At 39.5% G+C, this 15,373-nt stretch overlaps 1 protein-coding gene across 2 annotated transcripts in view; it reads left to right on the top strand.

The window, feature by feature from the left end:
• Window positions 1-13,980, top strand: part of Mfsd8 (major facilitator superfamily domain containing 8) — a 30,030-nt gene extending 16,050 nt beyond the window's left edge. Inside the window, exons 7-12 of one of the 2 annotated variants that reach the window (XM_006987460.3) lie at window positions 1,082-1,137; window positions 4,394-4,502; window positions 7,015-7,149; window positions 8,666-8,769; window positions 8,854-9,101; window positions 11,721-13,980. In XM_006987460.3, the coding sequence (XP_006987522.1) occupies window positions 1,082-1,137; window positions 4,394-4,502; window positions 7,015-7,149; window positions 8,666-8,769; window positions 8,854-9,101; window positions 11,721-11,927 (859 nt within the window). In that variant the 3' untranslated portion in view covers window positions 11,928-13,980. The remainder of the gene's footprint in view (window positions 1-1,081; window positions 1,138-4,393; window positions 4,503-7,014; window positions 7,150-8,665; window positions 8,770-8,853; window positions 9,102-11,720) is intronic. The other variant, XM_076574030.1, reaches the window with a different exon arrangement.
• The last annotated feature ends 1,393 nt before the right edge of the window (window positions 13,981-15,373 follow it).

Genomic DNA, 15,373 nt, shown 5'->3' with positions numbered 1-15,373 from the left:
TAACTATAAAATTCTAAATATAGAAATGGTATTTCGGGCTGGAGAGATGTTTCAGTGGTTAAGAGCACTGACTGTTCTTCCAGAGGTCCTGAGTTCAATTCCCAGCAACCACATGGTGGCTCACAACCACCTGTAATGAGATCTGGTGCCCTCTTCTGGCCTGCAAGGACACATGCAGACAGAACACTGTATAATAAATAAATAAATCTTTAAAAAAAAAGAAAAGAAAGAAAGAAAAGAAAAAAGAAATGGTATTTCACCTGGCAGTGGTGATGCACACCTTTAATTCCAGCACTTGGGAGGCAGAGGCAGGCAGATCTGTGGGAATCTGAGGCCAGTCTGGCCTGCAGAGTGAGTTCCAGGACAGCCAGAGCTACACAGAGAAATCCTGTCTCAGAAAACTAGAAAAAGAAAAGAAATGGTATTTCATTTTCTAAAACTAGTATCATTATTTTGTATCTTTGTATTTCTTGTTTTTACTTTATCTTTTAGAAAAGTCTTCCTGTGTAGCCAAGGCTGCCTGAGAACTCAGGATTCTTTTGCCTTAGCCTGCGAAGTGTTGGGAATATAGGTATGTGCTACCAAACCCAATATTATTATGTTATATTTTTTAGAGTGTTCCATCTAATTTTCCAAAACCACTTACAATTTTTAAAACATTGAAAACCTCAAATACATACTAAGGTAAATCATGTATGCTTCTAGATACATTTTGAAACTATTTTAGATGACACATAGTCTTCCTATTCAGGAAAGTGAGTGGGTGGGTTACGTGACCCCAGGGGGTTGAGAGCAGCCTGGAAAACAGTGCCGGGCCTTTTCTCACCAAAGCTCACACTGGAGATCCAGCTCAAGGCTTGGAGGCTTGCTTTTCTGGCATGTATGAGGCCCTATGCTTCATGACCAATGCTGGAAAAAAAGGTATTTTTAGGTTTATTGGTTATATTTATTAGTAATTAATAACTCTATTTCTCAAAAGCCAATAAAAGAAATTGTGTCTGACTGTAGAAAAGGCAGGGTGACAATAATAAGAAAACTGCTTCTGAATTAAGGTCTTATTAATATCTATGCTTTTCTTTAGAGAGCATCGTGTAGATGATTCAGGACGGCAGTGTAAGAGCATGAATTTTCAAGAAGGTACTGTTAGCTTGTGTAGCACTATCTAAATTCTCATTCTGTTTGCTTGGTATTTACATGGCTTTTGCCTCTAAGCACAACATGTAGGTGACTGGAGAATATCTTCAAAGGTGAAAGGAATCTACGTTAATAAAAGAACCCATACCTATCAGTTATGTGGTGTTTATTATTGGCGAGGCTAAAAGCCATTGCTAGTGATCACTTGTCTTTTTCAAATAGCTAGTGTCTTAAAACCACTGTGCCCCTTGCCATATTTCCGATAACCCTGGTACAGGGAGCCCTTTCTGTTTCAAGCAGGTTTTGTTGTTTTGAGACAGTGTCTCAGTATGTAGTCCACTCTTACCTTGAAAATGACTGTGCTTGGCAAGGCTGGCCTAGAACTTGAGATCCTTCTGCCTTAGCCTTGTAAGTGCTGGGATCACAGTTGGACTACATATATATACCTGGCTTCCAGCAATTCCCAATACCTTTATCATGATAGTAGGCATTCTATTATTTTATAAATGTATATTTTCATCTTTTAAATTATTTTGTGGGTGTGTGGTATATGCATGTGTGTATTATGTGTGCAGGTATGCTTGCCCATGTGGGTGCACATGGAGGTCAAATGTCTACATCAGATGTTTTCCTTATCTGCTCTCCACTTACTTTCTCAGACAGTCTCTCACTGACCTGAAACTTGCCATTTTGAATAGAATGGCTGGCTAGGGAGCCCCAAGAGTCCACCTGTCTGTGTCCCCCAGCGTTGGGCTACAGTGGTCAGCACCTCCACATCTGAGTTTCAGTGGGTGCTGGGGATCTGAACGCAGACCTTCATGCTTGCACAGTAGACACTTTACACATTGTCACAGCCCAGTCCTTTAAATCTTTTTTTTTTTTTTGGCTTATTTATAAATTCCCAATCTGGCAAGTAGGAATATTTTACTTAATAAATTGTTATTTAGTTACCGATTGTGGCCTTGAACTGTATGAAAGAAAGCAAGTTGGTACTTGCTCAGTGATTTTATAAAACTATACATAAAACAAATGTAATTTTAGTGAATACATTCATATAAAATCATTTTTATATTTCAATAAATATCTTGATAAAATGCAAATGGTAAAAACTCACATGATTTTTTAATATTTAAAGATAGTCAGGTTTAAAGAAGTTTTCTTTGAGTGGGATTGTAATTTCTAATTACATAAAGTTTGGGAGGCAGGGCTGGAGTGATGACCCAGCAGTTAAAAGCACGCCTGCTCTTGCAGAGGACATGGTAGCTCATCACTTTCTGTAACTCCAGTTTCAGCCAACCTGAAGCCCTCTTCTGACTTCTGCAAGTGCCAAACATATACATATATGGAGACAAAACACTAATACATGTTAAAATAAACCCAACAATTTAATTTAAAAATTGGATCAATATACTGAAGTAGTTTTTCCTTAAAATTCTGTGTGTGTGTGTGTGTGTGTGTGTGTGTGTGTGTGTGTGTGTGTGTGTGTTTCGAGACAGGGTTTCCTTTTGTAGCCCTAGCCATCCTGGAACTCACTCTGTAGACCATATCAGCCTTGAACTCACAGAGATTCACCTGTGTCTGCCTCCCAAGTGCTGGGATTAAAGGCATGGGCCACCACTGCTGGGCCCTAAAATTCTTGTAATTAGGACACTTAGTCAATTTCCTCCACCTGTGATACATTTCTGAGATTCCTTACAGCAGCCAACACTGAATAGAGCCTGCAGAAAATAACTATATATGTAGGAAATTTCAGTCTGATGGGGCAGCATTCAAAGAAGTCAAGACAGACCCTGGGTAGTAACTAAGTATTAGAAAGGTGTACCCCAAATATTCCAAGGGTCGGAAGAACTAGGGCCTGCTTCTGTGAAGGGACCTGGATGAAGGTGACCAGTATTCTTGGTGTGACTGGAAACAAAAGTCAGAAGCTACTCCCTATAAATAGTACAGACATTTCTAAGTCTCCTTTCCTCTGAGGTAGAAGGGCAGACACTATTATAAAAAACATACACAAGCTTTCTATGTCAAGGAAAGCTATACCATGCCTCTCCTTTACCCCCCTCTCCCCCAGCATACATGTCCATTCTTGGGTTATTTACATTGTTCAAATGAGTAATAGTATAAGGATGTGAACAGATATATGGTTGTATATAACTTTGAAGTTATGTCAGGAGTGTCTGTACTTAATATATGATTTAATTGTATAGTTCAAGGTGAGGAATCGTGCTCTGCCCTCTAAAGCCACTGCCATGGAAAGATACAAGTAATTTTTATTTTTGAGATAGGTCTTGTTATATAGCTCAGGCTGGCCTTCAACTCATGATGCTGTTGCCTAAGCCTCCTGAGTGCAGACAGGGATAACTGTATATCACCAAGCCCAGCATTAACACAACTTTTAATTAATGTATTCTTAGACAGTTTCATACATCTATACAATAAATACTGACCACTCTCATTCCCACCTCCTCCCATCTACCTGTCACCCTGCTCACCCCCTTCCTCCCCACAAATCTAACATAACTTTTTTTAATGACAGGGAAGAGAAAAATTAAATATTTATGTTTATTTTGTGTGTATGACATGCTATGCATGAGAGTCAGCTCTCACCATGTAGGTCTAGGGATCAAACGCAGGTCTCTAGTTGGCGGCAAGTGTCTTTTCCCTTTGAGCCATCTCACTGGTCCCCAAAGAAAGACTTTTACTAACACTAACTTCATATAGTGTTGAAATAAAAAAGAGCCATTGAAAGGAACTGGGAACTGGTTTAATGAACTATTGATAGAACTTAATAGAATCATTATAAAATTAAGATTTAGTAAGGTAGAAAAATCTGTACCTGGAATTGAAAGCAAATGTATTTTTCAAGAAGTCTATAAAACACACTTTTGGATTGGGAGACACCAACATAAACTAACCCGAGTAATTCCTGTAGATAATGAAACTCAAATACACTTCCAGGAAGAGTGGCCCCTTACGTTAAACACCATTTGAAGATTACTTACTCTCTGAATCTTGTTACTTCTTTCCCTTTCCTTCCCTCCTTTCCCAAACTCTTCCCTTTTTGTTACTTTTATTTACTTTCTTTTCCCCCACGCCCCTTAGCCCAGACTGGCCTCAGACTTGCTGTGATGCTCCAGCCTCAGCCTCCCAAGTGCTGGGATTAAGGTGTGAGCCACCACACCCAGTTAATAGTTTCATATTATTTTATTATATGAAAAAAAAATCAAACATATAAGTAATGTTACTTTTCTCCTGTTTATAGAAACTACAGATGAAGTTCATAATCCCGAAGGAAGTATTGACCAAGTCGCTGTTGTGGCTACCAATGTTCTGTTTTTTGTGGTTTTGTTTATCTTTGCCCTTTTTGAAACGTAAGTTTTAGTCTGTCTTTATTTAAATCTGATTACTTACTAATCCATGTTGTTTAATGCAGTGTTAATTATGCATATAGATTTTGTTTTTAAAAACTTACATAAAGCACATTTTTTTCGTAAGTAAAATTTTTGCTTTTTTTGAGACAGGATCTATGTAACCTGGTTGTCCTGGAACTCTTTATGAAGACCAGGATGGCCTTGAACTCACAGAGATCTGACTGTCTCTGCCTCCCAAGTGCTGTGCCACCATGACCAAACTTAAATATAAATGTGTATAGATTTTGTATCATGATATAATTAACACTAAGTCTGGCAATATTAGCTCTGTTTAATCCTTGATCAAAAATTATAAAATTCACAACTGTGTAGGTTTCATTCATCCTTTTTTGTAAAATTACATGATCCTTTTAAAAGAGAAAAAAATATGCAAATGCAGCAGCAGCAGCAGCAGCAGCAGCGCGCACGAGCGCGCACATACACACATACACACATGCATGCGCGCACAAATGCATGCACACATGCATGCTCGCGAGCCCTGCAGAAAGCCACTTCATGTTTTTTCAAGTTGGGAGGGGAAGCATGTATTAAACTCTCATAAGCTGTAATGTCACAATTTGACAACTTGGTTTATTTCCATACAACTGTAACATTTTTGTGTCAATACTTGTCAGTAGATATGCTTGGTGTATATATTTTCAAAATTATTCACCTACAGGAAAGTCATAATTCATTTTAGAGAACGTTTTTTAATGCAAAAAACACAGCACACAAAATTTATCACATTAACTATATTGGGGATTAAATTTAGGATCTCAAGCATGCCAGGCAAGTGCTGAGGGACATTCTTAACCTGCTTACTTTTTAATTTGAGACAGGTTCTCACTTAGTCATTCTAGACTGGTTTTAAACTATCTCTGTAGCTTAGGTAGGGCTTAAATTTGTGATCCTTCTGTCTCAACCTCCTATAGTTAGGCTTATAGTCCTGTACAACCAGGCCCAGCATTTTAACTCATTTAAGAAAAAAGTTTTAGATTTATTTTTATTTTTTAAAATATGTTATGAGTGTTTTGCCTGCATGTAATATATGTGCACCATGTGTGTGCCTGGTGCTAGAGAGGTCAGCAGCGAGACCTGGGTCCCTGAAACTGGAATCACTGATGGTTGTGAACCACCATGTGGTTCTGGGAATCAAACCTGGGTCCTCTGCAAGAGCAGCAGTGCTCTTAGTCTCAAGCCATCTCTCCAGACCCTTTAGCTGTGTTTGAAAAGTTGAATACAGTGGCATTGAGTATGGTTACAGCTTTGTGCCTCATGAGAAGAACCTTGTCATCATCCCAAACCAGCTGCACACCTCTCATGGTTACTCCCCATGTCTTTCACCAGCTCCTGATGACCTGTCTGTATAAGGCACCTCATATAAGTTGCATCATGCAGTATTTTGCTTTTATGCCTGTCTCATTTCATTGACTGTGAGGTTTTAGTTCTTCCTGTTGTGTGTATCACTTTCTTAACTTCTTATGGCAGGTGCAGCTACTTTTTGCTGCCCACTCATCTGCTGATGAGAACTCTGTTGGCACCATGTAGCTAAGTTGAGTGATTATGCTATGCAGGTGGCTGCTGCAGTTGTGGCCTTCAGTTCTTGGATTTGTACCTGGAAGAATTGGAATTGCTAGGGCACATGTTAACTGTTTAGCCCTTGGAGAAAGCATGCATTTATTTTCTATATCAGCTTATCTGATTTCAAAGTTTAAGATACTATTATTTTTTTAATACAACATTTAAAATATAGATTGTTATGTGGTCAGCCAACAGAAGATGGTAGAACATAGAGCTAGGCTTGTCAAGGAAGGAGACAGCCATATAAAGGCAGAGGTATTCATAGGGAGGGGAAGAAACACAAAGTGCTGATGGAAGGGAAAATCCACTAGGCTCTAACAAGTAGGCACTAATAACATGACCGTGTGACATGGCTGGGAATATACACTTTAATAACGAGGGGGAAACATCTAGAAAGTGCATGTCCAGCAAAACTGAAATAAACTTCTGACTTTGAAAATGTCAACATAAAGTTTGCTTTTGTAAGGACTGGGGATTTAGCTCAGTGGTAGAGCGCTTGCCTAGCAAGTGCAAGGCCCTGAGTTCGGTCCTCAGCTCTGAAAAAAGAAAAAAAAAATTACTTTTGTAGAGGCTCTTTACAGGGGATTAGTAGTCCCTCTGTAGAAGTGACCCCCAAAGAGAGGCTAGTCAGAATCTCACCCCTAAAGCTCAAAGCTCCACAAGAAGAGATTAATTTCAACCACAGTGTAACCATGAATAGTTGCTCAGAGCATGGGGCTGTAATCGATTTATGTTGTTTCCTGTTTGCAAACTTCTACAGTGTGACTATGTTCCTTATATAAACTGAAGTGAAAGGGGTTGCATATTCTTGAAGGTATTATTATGAATGCTTATATTTAATTCTTAGTAATGACTGTCATATAAGTGAATAAGCCTGGCTTTCTCTTCTTAGAATCCTCACTCCATTGACAATGGACATGTACGCCTGGACCCAGGAGCAGGCTGTGCTCTATGATGGAATAATTCTTGCTGTTCTTGGAGTTGAGGCAGTTATTGTTTTCATGGGGGTTAAGTTACTTTCCAAAAAGTAAGTTATATATGTTTTTAGTTTCACTTCAAATCTTTTTTTGAAAAAAGAAACATGAAGCACTGCTAATACGAATCAATGTGCTAGTACATTTTCTCATGTGTTACAACTTTTTTGTTAGTAAGACAGAGTCTTACTCTGTAGACCTGGCTAGCCTGGGACTCATTACATAGACCTGGCTAGTCTGCTTTGCCTTCTGAGTGCTGCGGGAATAAAGGCGTGTGCTACCATGCCTGGCTGTAGTATAGTTCTTGAGAGCTAGCAAGATCAAATCTTTACTGAGAATGCATGGTATTTTTATAGTCTATGGTATCACTTTGGCAAAGTAAAATGCCTTACCAAATAAGTAACTGTATACTAACTATTGTTATATATTATGTTTTAATGTCTGTTACTCAAAGTGTATTTCATAAAACATTGTCTCATGAGATAGAATGATTAAGTTTAGAAAATTCTGGTTATTAAAGCCTCTACACTGATAGCTGAGACAAGAGGACCATGAGTACCTGCATGCTACATATTGAGACCATGTCTCAAAGAACAAAGTGAACTTACATAGATTTTGTGTGTGTGTTTTGTTATGAGTCAGGGTTTCACGTACCCCGGCTAGCCTTGAATTACTGATTCTCCTGCCTCCACTTCTCAGGTACTGTTCTTATAGGCTTATATATTTTAGAACATCTAATTAGGTCTCCATCTTATGAACACTATATCATCACCATGGCAAATACAGTTATAATCATTTCTCAGTATTTGACCACATAACTCATCTTGTGTGTGTGGTGTTGCTGGGAGTTGAATTTAGCCTTCAACAGTTTTGGCAGCTCTGTATGTTTCCTTTTCTGTGTTGTGACGGAGCTTAAACTCAGGACCTTGAGCTACACTGCGAGCTCCCTATATGTATTTTCAGTTTAACTGTTTGTTCTGTAGTGCTAGGATTGGATCCTAGGCTTTGCACATGCTAGATGAGTGCTCTACTTTCTCTAGGAAAAGATAAATACATTCATCATCTAGAGTCCAACCCCCTAATCTGAAATCAACAGTTTATTAGAGAAGCCTTTTTCCCCCCACCCTGAGACAGGGTCTCACTATGCAGCCCAGGCTGGCCTTGAACTCCCTCCCAGGGTTCTTGCCTGGTACTTAGGTGATGAGGCTACAGGTATACACTGCCGTGCTTGGTACTGGATGCTTTCAGTGGGGGATTCTATTTAGAATTACAGGGGGCTGGAGAGATGGCTCAGAGGTTAAGAGCACTGCTTGCTCTTCCAAAGGTCCTGAGTTCAATTCCCAGCAACCACATGGTGGCTCACAACCATCTGTAATGAGATCTGGTGCCTGTGGGGATATGTGCAGACAGAACATTGTATACATAATAAATAAATAAATCTTTAAAAAAAAGAATTACATTAATTGATAAATATAATGAATTGTATAACAATTTTACTTAAATTATTTAGTTGTGGTCATGGAACTTGAATTCATATTGCATTTCACAATCAGAGTTTCTGTTCAACAGGATTGATGAGCGTGCTCTTCTCCTGGGAGGACTTGTGGTTGTATGGGTCGGCTTCTTTATCTTGTTACCCTGGGGAAATGAGTTTCCCAAAGTACAGTGGCAAGGTACGGTGATTTTAATTCTCCAGCACCAGCCCTGCCATTCTTTAGAAGTAGTAAGTGATATCTTATCTTCACTTTATTTTACAGATTTACACAACAGCTCAATCCCTAATACTACATTTGGGGAAATTATTATTGATCTTTGGAATTCTCCAAGAGAAGATCACAGTGAACAGCCAACCGGGTGCCCAATTGAACAAACCTGGTGCCTGTACACTCCGGTGATCCATCTGGCCCAGTTCCTGACAGCGGCTGTGCTAGTTGGAATAGGCTATCCAGCTTGCAACGTCATGTCCTATACACTATATTCCAAAGTTCTAGGACCCAAACCTCAGGTAACTCAGCACCCATGTGAATTAGTTTCCACATTGCCTTTTCTATACTTCTCTTCTTACACAAGCTGGCTTAGCAGACTCTAAAAAATCTGATTGAGCATTTCAAATGAAAAAGGAAAACAAAACAAAAGGATAATTTTGGGGGAGAGGTGGATTTCTTAGACAGCTCTGGAGCTGGAGTTCACTTGTATCCCTCGAAGGCCTGAGCTCTAGGTTCTGTCTGCCTCCATCACTCATAAAGTTTATAATGTGTTTAGTTAAGATTTCTGCTGAAATACAACCTTGTTAAGGCAGAACTAAAATGTCTTGAAATCAGTAATTATGAGCTCAAAATACTTTTCATTGAAAAAAATCTCTGAACTTTAAATTTCTAATATTCATTCTTAAAGTAGACAGGAGAAAACCAAAATAGGCAACCAAATTGGATTTAGGCCGTTACAAAAAGATGAAAACACAGTGGTCTTAAACAGTTTTGGCAGCTCTGTATGTTTCCTTTTCTGTGTTGTGACGGAGCTTAAACTCAGGACCTTGAGCTACACTGCGAGCTCCCTATATGTATTTTCAGTTTAACTGTTTGTTCTGTAGTGCTAGGATTGGATCCTAGGCTTTGTACGTGCTAGATGAGTGCTCCACCACTGAGCTAAAGCCCTGGTCAAAAATTAATTTTTAAGTTAAGAATGTCAGGGGTGACCTAGTTATGGTTACACACAGCTGTAATCTCAGCATCCAGGAGGCTGAGGTAGGAGGATCACTGCAGGTTCAAGGACAGCCTGGTTTACACAGTGAGGTCCAGGATAGCCAGGGCTGTATAGTGGGACTCAGTCTCAAATAAAACAAAAACATACAAAAAATTCATAGGCTCAATGGTAGAGCTTTTATCCTGGAATACCTGACACCCTAGGTTTGATCTCTGGCATGCACACATACACACACAAAACAAGTAATTTCTGTATTCATTATATAAAATCAGAAATCTATAGATGCAATATGAATAGTAGTTTCAGAGAGGTCATAACTACTGATATTTTAATGATGTCACACTCCATTCCCAGTACCTTCTCTGTGACTATGTAAATGGGCATATGCACTTTATGGAGTATGTCATGGATTCTTTAGATTTACTTTCAGTGAGACACTGTATTTCATTTTATATATGTAGTATCACTTACTCATAACTGGACTGGTATTTACTTATTTTCTATATATTTTTAACTCTTTTTTTGTTTGTTTGTTTTTCGAGACAGGGTTTCTCTGTGTAGCTTTGTGCCTCTCCTGGAACTCACTTGGTAGCCCAGGCTGGCCTTGAACTCACAGAGATCCGCCTGGCTCTGCCTCCCAAGTGCTGGGATTAAAGGCATGCGCCACCACCACCCGGTTTAACTCTTGTTTTTAATGGCAGTTATATTTTAATCTTTAAAAATTAAACTGAGGCCAGGTGGTGGTAATACATGCCTTTAATCCCAGCACTCGGGATGCAGAAACAGTTGGATATCAGTTTGGTCTACAAACCAAGTTCTAGGACAACCAGAGCTACACAGGAGCAGGAAGATTTGGAATTTGAGGCCAGCCAAGGCTACGTGGTGACTCTTAGGTAAACCCAGACTATAGTGCAATATCATCTTAAGAAAACAAACTAAGGGGATGGATACATGGCTCAGCAGTCATGAGTGCTTACTGCTCTTCCAGAGAACTGAAGTTCAGGTCCTAGCACCTAGATCAGGAGGCCTATGTGACCTGTGACTAGGGACACACGCCCACACAAAGACTAAATGAACAGTCAGGCATGGCGACTCATGCCTTTAATGCCAGAACTCCTTGGCCCAGAACTCAGTATATATGTAGGCCAGGCTGGTTGGCTGCCTGGGGAACCCAAAGGTTCTGCTTGTCTCTGACTTCCCAATTCAGGTATTCCAAGCACATGCTACCATGCCTCATTTCTTTTTGTTGCTCTTTTTTAAGATTTTTATTTATTTATTATATATACAGTGTTCTGCCTGCATGTATGCCTGCAGGCCAGAAGAGGACACCAGATCTCATTACAGATGGTTGTGAGCCACCATGTGGTAGCTGGGAATTGAACTCAGGACCTCTGCAAGAGCAGCCAGTGCTCTTAACCTCTGAGCCGTTTCTCCAGCCCCTGTTGCTCTTATTTTTATTGAGACTTTCACATACTGTGTTTTGATCATATTTATCCAACCCCCACAACCCTGAGATTCACCCCCCCACACTCAGCTTTTTAATTAAGTTCTGGGGACTGAACCCAGGTATTTGGACTTATAAGGCAAACACTACCAAATCATTGAGCCATCTCTTTAGCTCAGATCAGTTTTTGTTTGTTTTTGATTTTTGGAACATGGTTTCTCCATGTAGCACTAGCTGTCCTGAAACTCTCTCAGGTCAATTTTTGTTGTTTTTGTTTTTTGAGACAAGATTTCTCTGTGTAGCCCTGGCTGTCCTGGAACTTGCTCTGTAGACCAGGCTGGCCTCAAACTCAAGAGATCCACCTGACTCTGCCTCTTGAGTACTGGGATTAAAGGTACCACCACCTGGCTTACTGTTTTTATTTTAAAATAACTAAACCTGAATTCATCTGTTGTCCTCTACCTTACCCCCTTACAGGGTATGTACATGGGCTGGTTATCAGCTTCTGGAAGTGCAGCACGGATTCTTGGGCCTGTGTTCATCAGCCATGTGTACACTTACTTGGGCCCGCGGTGGGCATTTAGCCTTGTGTGTGGAATAGTGGTGCTCACCATCTCACTCATGGGAGCTGTTTACAGAAGACTTGTTGCCTTTTCTGTCAGATACGGGAGGATCCAGGAATAAGCTAGCAGTCTCCAACTCAGCCTTGAATAGCAAAACCATGCTGAGTAACTTAACTATGAATGGTAAGATGTGCAAAAACATTCTGGGTCATAACCTCCTTATCCAAAGTGAATTATCTTTCTTATACCTTACTGGAGTTCCATGAACTCAACAGTGGATACATAATGCTCTATAGCTGTGAAACTGGACTCAATGTCAACTGTGGAGCTCTCTCTAAAACAATGGACTAATGCAGTGGAACTGGAGGAAAGTTCTGTTTTAATCAGCCAGAGTAGAATGAAATATTTTTTTAAAACAAAGATGCAAGTATTTTAATCATCTTTAATTTTTTTTAAATAAAAATGTACTAGTATTCAGCTTCCTAATGAAATAAAACTGAGCCTTAAATTCTTTTAGCCCACCCACCACCAGACAAGGCTTTAGTTTTTCTTTCCTGCCTAGGGTGAGCCCATTATCTCTTCTTAATGTAATTTGCACATTGCACCTCTATTTATTTTAGAATCTCACTTCTAAATTAACCTGTGAGCAAGAATAATGCTAATATCTGAGGACTAAAGAGGACTAAGGGTCAAGGTGGCTTTTACTGCCTTTACAAGGACTACATTTTCAAGTGCTAGTAAATTCACATTAGAGACATAAGACAAATGTGTTTTTAATACAGTATTAACAGCAAATGGATCCTTAAAATTATCACTATTTTCCAAGTCCTTTAAACTCGAGTGCAAACTTTGACCTTTTTTAGTGTCCCACCTCAGTAGTGAGAGGAACAGCTGTTTCCAGCCTGTCTGCAGACCCATCATAGCAGCAGTTCTGCAGCTGGACTTTGAATGCTGTTGACACTGCCGTCTGGTCAGGCTGTGATTTGAGGCAGAAGGGCCAAAGGAGACTAATCAAACGGCATAGTTTCTACCTCTGTGTGACTAGAACACTGCTATATGTACGGGAATCACTGCACACCATGCACAAGTGTTTTCCCATTCTGTGACTGTGAACTTCGTACTCAACTATACAGTCTGCTAAAGCCATCACACTAAATGATGGTAGCATTTTGCTTCAGTCCATTTCTGTTGTCAGGCCCTGGATCTTAGTCTTTCGGGTCACTTCTGACCTTAAACTCTACCTTTGTGTACTATGCAGAGACAGAAGTATTAACCCCTTTGAACGAGAGTTCTCTCCAAGTTCCTGTGTATCACACTAGTTTCTCACACCAATATTAGGGCTGAAGATAAGATTCTGCTTCCCTGAAACAGTCATATGAATGGAGGCATAGTTCTTATCTAAGTGTCTTCAGAGGCTACCTCTTGATTGCTGTACTTTTCAGAATAGGAAAAATGCCCGGAAGTTATACTATCAGTTACTTAACTGTGAGGAACTATTTGCACTAGTGACTCAGATTTGCAGAAATATCTGGGGAGAAAAAATTTAAGTGTACTGAATGAAGAAGCTTTTTTATCAGCACACCACATGCCCAGCAAGAACATAACACAGGTTTCCCAGCCCTAGAATTACACTACTATAATTCAGGTAATTATAACCTTGCAGAAGTGACTGCACCTTCTTTTTTACTGAGGAATGTGTTTCTTGGGAGAGTAGACCAACGCACACCTCGCCCCCAAAGTAGTGCGGGAAGTGACAGGTTTAGGGAAAGAAGTAGGGAGGGAAAGTGAGCCCACGTGAAGTCTTCAGGAGAACACAGTGAGGATCAAGTGAGAAGCAGACAACGACTGTAAGGTATGAAAACTGTTAGTGTGTATTAAAGAAGGGTTCTTGAAAACCTAGCAAAGGGTGATTTCCTTACTTTGAATAGATTGTCACTTCATAAAGCATCTCTAGCCACTATGCTTCTCTATAAAACAAGCTTTTCAAGCTCATTTCATGTATTAAAGTGAAATAAACTTGTAATTTTTAATTTAATGATGATAAACTATTTGTATCAGTTTAAGAATAACTTGTTTTAAGAGAAAATTCTGGCTACCATTTACTGTTGAAGATTTATTTATAACTTTGTCTTACACTCTGAGTGTTCATTTCAAATAAAGCAAGATTGTAAGGATTTGTATCTGTCAACTTACAGTACATATTAAGAAGCCCCGAACACATTCCTATTCCCATGTACTCATTGAAATTTGAGCAGTAACTGCTAGGCTTAGAACCTCAGACTCTAATTAGCTGGTACAGATACTTAAGAGGTTGGCTGTGGGAAAGAAAAGTGAGGAAAGGTAATAGAGACCAGAAGGAGTTCAGCTGAAGAGCAGCACTAGGAAATCTCTAGGAAAGTAAGGATCTGCTGATACCTGGTGTAAGAGATGACTGGAGTGGGGAAGGGTGGGACAAATGCACTTTAGGCAGAAGGCAGGATTGCACACACCTAGAGGTAAGGCATTTGGGGAGGGGTCCAAAGTGGCCAGAGTGTAGGGACTAAAAAGTCCTATTAGTTAAATATGGATTCCTTATTAAATTCAAGGTTCTAATTATAAAGAAAAGATGAACAGTATATCATGAACTACATTGACAAATGACCATAGTAGATCAAATCTCAATATAAGTGAAATGATAAACCTCAGTAATGATGCCTAACATTTAACTTACAAGATTAAAACTTCACGTTTTCATGTGGTCCAAATGTAGAGGTTTAGAGTGCTTACTGCTTATTGTGGACTCAGAACCAACACGGAGGCTCACAACTGCCTGTCACTCAGACCCAGGGTATCTGACCCCCTCTGACCGCTGTGGGTGAAATAAAACTTCTTACAAAAGGTGCCTAGATACTCCTAACAAAGTTCCTCCCTCTTGACCTAGCAAGGCAGAGGGTCCTGTGCAAGTTAATGGCCTCCCTCTGCCCAGATGAATGGTTTTAGTGCCTAACAGCCACAGTCCCCTTATCGCCCCAAGCCCCCTCAGGTTCCATGTTTGTCTGTCCAGTACCCTCTTCTCTCCTGGGGCAATGCAGAACTCCTAGCAGAGAAGATGGAAAAAGACAGCCCATGGGTTAAACCAATAAAAGCCCAGTCTCAAAAAAAAAAAAAAAAAAAAAAAGGTGGAGGGTGATCCTAAACAATAAACAAAATTTTAAAATGAATTTATAATAACCTATTTTAAAAGAAGTATTTAACCAAATAAAAATAAACTTACTAATGTGTTTATTTTATAAAATGTATTTGCAGAAGTATTTTATCAGACACAAGTGCTACAAAAATAAATATAAAATATACATGTTTACATATTGCTTATATGTACATTATTTACATATTGAAAACTTCAAAACGATAGCATGTTTTGTCCATGATTCTCAATGTCTTGTTAGTACAGAAAACAGCAAAAACAAACACACCACACACAACTTAGTTAAGTAGACACATGAGCACAGACAAGTTTGAGGGATTATGTACTTGGAACAAAATCAGATGTCCTCGTTTATTTTATGACCACTACATCTGGTAACGAAA

Source organism: Peromyscus maniculatus, chromosome 6, assembly GCF_049852395.1.
Source record: "Peromyscus maniculatus bairdii isolate BWxNUB_F1_BW_parent chromosome 6, HU_Pman_BW_mat_3.1, whole genome shotgun sequence".
NCBI classification, from domain to species: Eukaryota; Metazoa; Chordata; class Mammalia; order Rodentia; family Cricetidae; genus Peromyscus; species Peromyscus maniculatus.
The sequence above is the reverse complement of the archived record's forward strand: the minus strand, read 5'-3'. Positions and strand labels throughout refer to the sequence as shown.